This window comes from Aspergillus foveolatus, assembly GCF_047715535.1.
Source record: "Aspergillus foveolatus strain CBS 279.81 unplaced genomic scaffold BDW70scaffold_48, whole genome shotgun sequence".
Lineage (NCBI taxonomy): Eukaryota > Fungi > Ascomycota > Eurotiomycetes > Eurotiales > Aspergillaceae > Aspergillus > Aspergillus foveolatus.
In genome coordinates, this window is record NW_027396112.1 from 196,186 (window position 1) to 204,655 (window position 8,470).

The 8,470-nt window shown below is 50.9% G+C and overlaps 3 protein-coding genes across 3 annotated transcripts; all 3 read left to right on the top strand.

The window, feature by feature from the left end:
- Positions 1–670: 670 nt before the first annotated feature.
- On the top strand, positions 671–2,440 carry BDW70DRAFT_152281 (uncharacterized protein; the record flags this gene model as incomplete). The annotated part of the gene is made up of 4 exons (XM_073739412.1): positions 671–753; positions 1,227–1,350; positions 1,398–1,680; positions 1,746–2,440. 4 exons carry the CDS (start codon positions 671–673, stop codon positions 2,438–2,440), a joined length of 1,185 nt encoding a protein of 394 aa, XP_073593530.1.
- A 649-nt stretch (positions 2,441–3,089) lies between these two features.
- BDW70DRAFT_152282 (uncharacterized protein) lies at positions 3,090–3,927 on the top strand (the record flags this gene model as incomplete). The annotated part of the gene is made up of 2 exons (XM_073739413.1): positions 3,090–3,532; positions 3,585–3,927. 2 exons carry the CDS (start codon positions 3,090–3,092, stop codon positions 3,925–3,927), a joined length of 786 nt encoding a protein of 261 aa, XP_073593531.1.
- A 1,224-nt stretch (positions 3,928–5,151) lies between these two features.
- BDW70DRAFT_162391 (major facilitator superfamily domain-containing protein) lies at positions 5,152–6,999 on the top strand (the record flags this gene model as incomplete). Its single annotated transcript, XM_073741127.1, has 1 exon — positions 5,152–6,999. The coding sequence occupies one exon, from the start codon at positions 5,152–5,154 to the stop codon at positions 6,997–6,999; it is 1,848 nt and encodes a 615-aa protein (XP_073593532.1).
- Between the last annotated feature and the right edge of the window lie 1,471 nt (positions 7,000–8,470).

Genomic DNA, 8,470 nt, shown 5'->3' on the forward strand with positions numbered 1-8,470 from the left:
ATTCTTTTCATCATATTTTGACAAGAGACCTCAACAAATCTCGACAACAGTCTCCGTTTGTTGTCTTAGTCTGCGTTGGAAGTTGCCGCGGATTTCAGAAACCTCGGCGGCTAGAAAGTGGTGCAAGTCGCGGTGTCGTCTCTTATTGACATTGGCCCAAGCATGATGCAGCGGCTGGGACAGGAGCGGCCCTGGCTTCTCTATCTGATCCGGGATGTGACAAACTTCAGAAGGGGGCACGACGTCGTCGACATTGAGCGTGGACCGTGGAGATCGCAAACTACTGGTGCAATTCAAACGCCTTCCAGGAGTATATGGAACTTCTATGGCCTAGCCACTTCGAGACAATACTTTTACCCTCGTTGAAGAGTGGCTAGGAGGAACATGATGCTATAAACAAGTTTATAAGGCAGCACATAAAAGCTGGCGCCATCAACATTCACCTAATCATTGTTAGCCTCTACATTAGGCTTGGTTTCCGCAGTATTACTGCTGACTAAAGCCCAGGAACCTCATTCTACGGGTGTTTCAAGAAGCTCCATGGTCAATGTAAACTAATTCGCTGTCCTCTGAAGTAATTGCGGAATAGTGACAAGTTCGTTACGGAAATAAAAAGTTCTCCAACGTTTAATATGTTTGCTCTGCAGCTTAGCCACATTTCTTGGTGGATATGTCTAAAGACTGGCGTTACCGACCGTTTTTATGGTCTAGCGGAATAGAAAATGCTCACAACATTAAATATCTCTACGCTTGGTAAGGGACCGAGATACTGAATAACCATTGAACGACATGGTATTCTCATCTCATCTATTTGCAAGCAGTATTCCCATAATATTGTTGGGGTGATTGATTCTTGGACATTGAATCCCACAAGGAGTGGGTATAGAGTCCGGTCCGGGGCCCCACATTCCAAGCGCGGCGCAAGCCACAAAGCTGGAGCTAGCTTTGACTGACGTTACCTGGTCAGATGAACCACATTTTCTGTCAATCAGCAATCAGTATCTAAATCTTGGTGTTGGAAGGCGGTCCTTTGAGGTATGACACTGGCGAAATCAATTGCTTGTCATAGACAAATGTTATGGGTACGTCATGGGAACGTCGCCAGTTTTGAGATTGCTGAACTGCTTAACAAACCACCAAAATCGTGGGATTAAAGGGACGATGGAGAATCAAAATCCCCAAGGAATATCGTCCTCTATCAGTTCATGAACTATCATCATATCTAGCATTCTCATAATTGCGACAAACAACGAAAACATGCCGCTCATGAAAGCACTCCGGTTTCATGGCCCTAGGGACATAAGGGTCGACCAGATTGAAGAGCCCGTCTGCGGAAAGGGCCAGGTGAAGGTACGAGATCCCAGGACAGGATCGCGAGACAAACTAATGTATCTTAGCTGCGAAACACCTACTGCGGGATTTGCGGCAGCGACCTCCATGAGTACACCTCCGGACCCGTCCTGATACCGAAGGGAGCACATAGCATCACCAAAGCTACCGCGCCAGTTGTTATGGGCCACGAGTTTGGTGGAGTCGTTGAGGAAGTGGGGGAAGGCGTCACACACCTCAAGCTGGGACAGAAGGCAGTTGTGCGGCCGACCATCTTCGACAGGAAGTGCCCTCCGTGCAAAATTGGCTACGAGTATTGCTGCGACAACATTGGCTTCATCGGACTATCTGGTATGCTCTTCTTTGGATCTAGCAAGCTGGACGAGCTGGACAAGCTAACGTCCCAATGCGAACAGGTTACGGCGGTGGTTTTGCCGAGAAAATAGTCGCGCCTGCAGAACACTTCTACCCCATTCCTGATAACGTTACGCCGGAATCCATGGCCATGATCGAACCACTGGCGGTCGCATGGCACGCTGTCAACTTGTCGCCGTTTAAGCAGGGTGACAATGTCTTGGTCGTCGGAGGCGGTCCTCTTGGTCTATGCATCCTGCAAGTGCTGAAGATGCGAGGCGCCAACTTCACGATCGTTGCTGAATTGACAGAAACCCGCAAGAAGTCTGCGAAATACTTTGGCGCCACGCATATCCTCGATCCTAGGGAAATCGACATCCCAGACAGTGTCCGGGGGTTGACCGACGGCGTCGGCGCGGATGTGGTCTTCGACACAGCGGGCGTGGAGAAGGCGCTTGACGGAGCAATTGGTGCCTGCCGCGTCCATGGCACGATCGTTAATGTCGCTGTGTGGGAGAAGAAACCGCAGATCAAGGTCAATGAGATGATGTATCACGAGGTGAAGTACCTTGGCTCGGCATTATACGATGAGAAGTCCTTTCAAGACACTATCGACGCTATCTCGAAGGGCCTACTGAAACCGGAGTCCATGATTACGGATAAGATTAAGTTGGAAGGCGTGGTGGAGAAGGGATTCAAGACGCTGCTGCAGGACAGGAATGCGCACTGCAAGATCCTTGTTGATCCACAGACATGATCTCAATCGATTCAGTTACGGCGCTCGAGCGCTCAGGATCGGGGAGGTTGGGTGATGAAGTCATTGTGTATTAATACTGAAACCTTCTAATTAATAACGGTTTAATTTAGCGACAGGGGTTCTGCATAAAGCTTAACTAAGCTCCTTTGTACAAAGTATACCGTGGCTGTGGCAGCTCTACGCCACTAAGGCCTTCAGAAATTGACTACTGATGTCACCGTTGTGGCTGGGGTCCTTTTGTCCCTTCGTCGTCTCGTGAATTTTCGCCATCTTTCCCGTCTTTGACTTCGTCACTGTGGGCCACAGCTTCACTAATGCCTTGAACAAGCGTGGATGGCCTGTAAGAAACGTCAGAAGCTCCGATCCGCAGTGGGAGACCCAGAAATCGTCCACTGATCTTCCTGCTGCGGCACACCCAGCCCCTGGAGCCTTGGGGCTTGTGACAAAACGACAATCATTATGGAATTTTGCTGCCTTTGATCCGTTACGCCGTTGGTCACGCTCTTAAATAAAATAATACCCCCGCCAGTTGCATCCTTCAATCTTTTTGACGTTGTTACCAATATTTTTATAAGGACTCATACAAATCGCGCCCGCTAGCGCAATCACTAGTCGCCTAACTCATTAGTCGTCTAACAATACAAACACCATGGGTTTTGGAGGCGTCGTCCTCCGCTTCTTCAACCTGGTTATCCGGGTCCTGCAATTCCTCGCTTCTGCAGTCATACTAGGAATCTACTCCTACTTCCTCGCCAGACTCGCTCAAAATGACCTGCAAATCCCCACGTGGATGAAAGCCGTCGAGGGTCTCTCGGGAGCAGCGACCCTCTATGCCCTCCTGGGATCCCTGTTCACCTGCTGCCTGGGCGGCATAGCATTCTTTGCGGCTGTGGCTATCCTCCTCGACGTGTGCTTTGTCGGGGCCATGATCGCCATCGCAGTGATGACGCGCGATGGTACAAACCAGTGCTCCGGGACGGTAAGCACTCCACTTGGTACTGGTCGCGACAATACAGACTCCCCGGCTGGCGTGGGTTATGGGTACGCTTGCATGCTGGAGAAGGTCGTTTTCGCAGTCTCGATCATTGGAATGTGAGTACTCTCTTTTTCGTGCGACAAAGAACATTTGCTAATGCCGAAACAGCTTCTTCTTCCTCATCTCCATCCTCTTCCAGTTCCTTCTCGGCCGTCACCACAGACGCGAGAAGCGCTTCGGTCCTTCGCCCGCCAACGGATACACCTACGGCACTCAGCGCCGAGGCTTCTGGCGTCGCAACAAGGCTGCCCCCGAGCAGGTTAACGGAGACAACATGCTCCCCGCCCACCCTACCCCTCACGATGTCGAGACTGGCCCCGCCGCAGGTGGTGCTGCGCCCGGCGAGAAGCAGGGCTGGCTCAATCGTTTTGGTCGCCGAAATGAGCCTGTAGAGCCTCTCCCTACAGCCGCTCCGGGCTACGGTAACTCTGCATACACCGGCAACTACTAGGGGTGTCGTTCCCTATTCCTGATGAAGGAATACGCGGATTTGCCCCGCATGCAATGCGCGAACTCACCGCCGAGTTCTTTTAAGAAAAAAAAGAAAAGGGAAAGAAAATTGTACTGGTGCCCACTGAGGGCACCGCGACTCGCAATCAAATAACTACCCATAATCTTAATGCTTGTTTCCCGCGAGGATACAACGAACCAGAGCGTTTAGTGCGCACCACGAATGAACGAAACGATATACGGCTATACCATAGGGATTAATTTAAGTTAGGAGGGCAACGATTTGTGACACTCTTTATTCATATCACGAACCTTTCCCTTCGTTTCTTGTATGCTACTATCACCTGCTTCATATTTGCCTTCAAGTGTCGTTATCCCTACCGCGCCTGGTACTAGTTAATCTCAAATTGGATGTCGCCCTTAATATAAGACCTGCCTCGACGCCTCGTCCTTTCGACAAAAACGACTCACCCAATCTCTACGGAGAACTCTTTGAATCTGAACCCTCAGGTTCTTGATTAGGGATATTCTTGCGTTGCGGGCTACGTCTAGAACAATCAGGGGCAATTATACTGTAATTGGGCACCCATATCCTTCAGCGATAAGTAGCGCAGACTAAGTCCAGTTAGAGTAAACGGCTAAAGGTAACTCGGGTAATACTAGCCCGCCGGATGAGAGAGAGGACTTGGATATCGAGTGAGACAAAGCTTCAAGTCTGATCTCTCAAGTAGGCCAGGGACGCGTCACCAAGCATTGCTCATCAGTAATCAATGAAGCTTAATGATCAGCGAAGCTTGCTGCTCATCACTTCACGGAAACGAAAATCATGTATCCCTAAACTTTATCATCGTTTATGATCGGTCGGTCCGAAAGTAGCTTTGGAGCTTAAGGCTAAAAAGCCGACACGATGGTCTAGTCTAGCCGGGCCGCAGGCGAGCCCTAATTCCTCCTAATGCCGTACAATTATCACAAGGCACACCGATATTTGCTTTTCGCCACTGTTGTCAATTCACCAGCTGTCTCGCCTATGATGCGCAATAATTGTCATGACCGTCTCTACTAGACTGACTCACGACTCCACCAGGTTCGGTACGCGCACGCCACCCTAGCAGCTGACTGGGAAGGTGTTAGATAATCGCACAATTTTCAGACGTATTTAAAACTGTGTTCCTGTTAGGGGAAAAATAGATTTCTCCTGTATCTTGTGCGTACTTCATCAGAGAGGATGGGACACCCGCAGACACCGATTGCACGGCCGCCAGGCGAAGGTTATTTCGCTGCGACCGTGGCGGTTACCGAGCCAGCTGCATCTGTATCGGCATCGGCATCGGCATCCCGCGACCCGTACAGCAGCAACGGCAGCGGCGGCGACTCAACTGCACCACCGACGCCGGGCTGGTCCTCAATCGCCAGCACACCGGGCTATGCAAGTCCAGTGACAGGAGCACAGACTCCAGATCCATTGCTGGGGAATAAGAAAACGCCCATTTCGCGGATTGCGACCCTCGAGATCAACAATGAGATCGGCCTCCAGCATCGGAGGCTTTCTACGTCTCGTCCGCAGGGGCAGGATGCCGCGAATGAGACCGACTCTGAGGCAGCGTCTCCTGTGCAAGCACCGAGTAAGCAAGGGATCCCGCCTGAACTCTCCGGCTTCACGGCCGAGTTGTTCATGGTGGGCGTCTGTTCTATCAGTCTTATGCTGTTCTCGTTTTTCCTAGGTGATATGCTTGCGCCGCAGGAGCCGATCAGGGAGGCCTTGGGCATCTCGAGCTCGCAGCTACCGTGGATTGTAGGAGCCTTCAACACGGCGAATGGACTGTCTGTTGTTGTTTCAGGTTCGCTGGCTGATCTGGCACCGCCGAAGATGCTTATGGTGAGCGCGTATGCGTGGCTGGCGGTGTGGAATGCCGTCGGTGCGTTCTCGCTCAACCATGAGCGTTATATCCTCTTCTTTGTCGTGAGGGCTATGCAAGGCCTCGCGATTGGAGTTCTGGTCTCGGGGAGTATGAGTGTGCTGGGACGTCTTTATAATCCAGGAATTCGCAAGAACCGGGTCTTCTCTGCGATCGCGGCAACAGCGCCGCTTGGATACTCGCTTGGTGCCTTGCAGGGGGGTGCGCTGTCCGCGCATCTAGAATGGATTTTTGGCACGAATGCTATTCTTTGCGCTCTTTGTGGCGTCGCGGCATTTTTCAGCATTCCGTCGCTTCGCCCTGCGGCTGATGTAGCCGGCGCCGAGCCACCAACTCTCCGCCAGTTCGACTATATAGGAGCTGCGTGCGCGGCCGGAGGCTGCGTTTGTCTTATTTTCGGGCTAACCCAGGGTCCTGTTGCGTCTTGGTCTCCATATACCTACGTCCTCATCGTCGTTGGGGTCTTACTGCTCGTCGCCCTCTTCTTCTGGGAAGGAAAGGCCCCACGGCCTCTTATACCGAACCGGCTCTGGAGCACCCCAGGATTCACGGCGTTGATGGCAGCATACTTCTTCGGGTTCGGCTCTTTCTTCGGCGCGTGGCAGTTCTATGTCACCCAGTTCTGGCTGCGCATCCAAGGTGCCGCTCCCATAACTGTCGCTTTGTATTTCATCCCCAATGCCCTCGTCGGGATCTTCGCCACCTGGGTCGTCAGCCGTACCTTGCATATCTTCCCAGGCCATTATATCTATACCGCAGCTATGTTCGCTTTCACAATGGGGCCTGTGTTCTTCATCCCTCAGACACCCAACACAAATTACTGGGCGCTCTCTTTTCCCGGTGTTGTGTTGGTCACGTTCGGTCCTGATCTAGCCTTTGCAGCCGCATCAATCTTCATCACGAGTAACGTCTCGAGGTCGTACCAGGGTAGTGCCGCGAGCCTGCTGGTAACGAACCAGAATCTGTCGTCTGCGATTATGACAAGTATCGCGGATGCGATTGGGACGAGAGTTGACCGTGACGCGGCGGGAGGTATAGGGTTGAAGGGGCTCAAGGATATCTGGTGGTTTGCGTTTGCGACGCAGCTGCTTGCGGCGTTCATTGTGCTGATTTGGGTTCGTATTCCGAAGGAGGAGGAAAAAGAGCATGTTTCATGATGTAATCAGGCATTTGGTGCATCTTTAGATCAATGACTTGCGATAATTCTCGCCCATAGCCCGGATAATAGAGTTCCTTAGGAAGTAACATAATAGTCCTCATGTGGAAGCAATAGCATATGACGCAAAAGAGAAAAAGAAACGAAACGAAAAGAAAAAAAAACTCCCCTCAGCACCCTGAAAGAAGGCCATCCAACATCAAGACACTAGGCCACCCACTGAGGAAATGACGGTTGTGCGGGCGGATAGCAGGTAAGTGTAGAGCACTCTCTTCCCAGTCGGCTTTACCTGGATTTCTGTGTTCGCGAAGTCGTCCTTGACTGAGTTATGGAAATACCTCGTCATTCCAAGCCGCAAAATTCAACATGGTGGCTGCTGCTGTAGTCTGGTAGCCCTATGTCACATGGCAATGTCAGGGTGAACTTCCTTTAAGTCATCAATCTCAATCAAGGTCGCTGGTATGGCGTTCGTAGTCCGATTCTAGGAGCTTTGAGCAGAGAGTAAGGGAATCTTTGGCAATGTTTCACGGTTAGACACAATAGTTCCTGCAGGTCCCATCTGTCAATGGGATAATAAGCAAAACAAGTGGGTCAATATCTTGGGAGACTAACACAGCAGCCTGCCGCACTGCACCACTATCATGTCCCTGTTGCATCTTCTCTGCCTGTTGACTCCAACAAAACCGGGATTAATGTCAATTTGAGTGAAACAGGACTTGTTCTCTGGTGATCGCTGACTGTAGGATGCGTAGATGCTCTGGCTTCTTTTTGGAATTTCAGCTGCTCATTGTCGTCCACCCCTTGTCAATGTGCTGGCGGATGCACCAAACTCCTGTGTTTTCCCTGATTGTGTTCGAAGAAAATCGGAGTCACCAATAAATCCTGAGAGAAACAATGTCAAATGGTGGATACCCGCCATAGCAGGGAGCCGCCAATGCGAACAATTCGACCCAGATTTTTCCAAGCAAGGCTCTGATGGCGGGAAGTACCTGAACAATAGGCATTTAGAAAATCGCACGTCAAAGAAAATGTCGATGACAATGGGGCTGCAGGGGGAACTAGGAGGAGATGGAGGGGGCGTAGTGTGATGGAGTGGATCGACGCTATCTGTAGTGAATGATGGTAGAAGGTTGAAACTACAGTGGGTGATCACCTGACGCCCGGTATCACCTGCCGCCCGATTTCACCACCAACCATGATATTAAGCATGAAGCAATTCAACCACATACAATTATTATTCTCGAATGATCTTTTGGTGTTTTGATATAGTCACTATTAGGGGTCTATATAGAGTTTTTAATCGGTCCTGAAGCGCTGGGGTAGCCGGATCTCGCGGCCTCGACGGCTTATTGTTGGAGGGGCGTGTAAAACCTCTGTAGGAGTTATTGGCCTGGCTTCTATAGGATTTTGCTGGTGTGAAGCTTTAGATGACTTCTTTGGGGTCTTCTTTGCCTTCTTGAAGTCATTTTGTA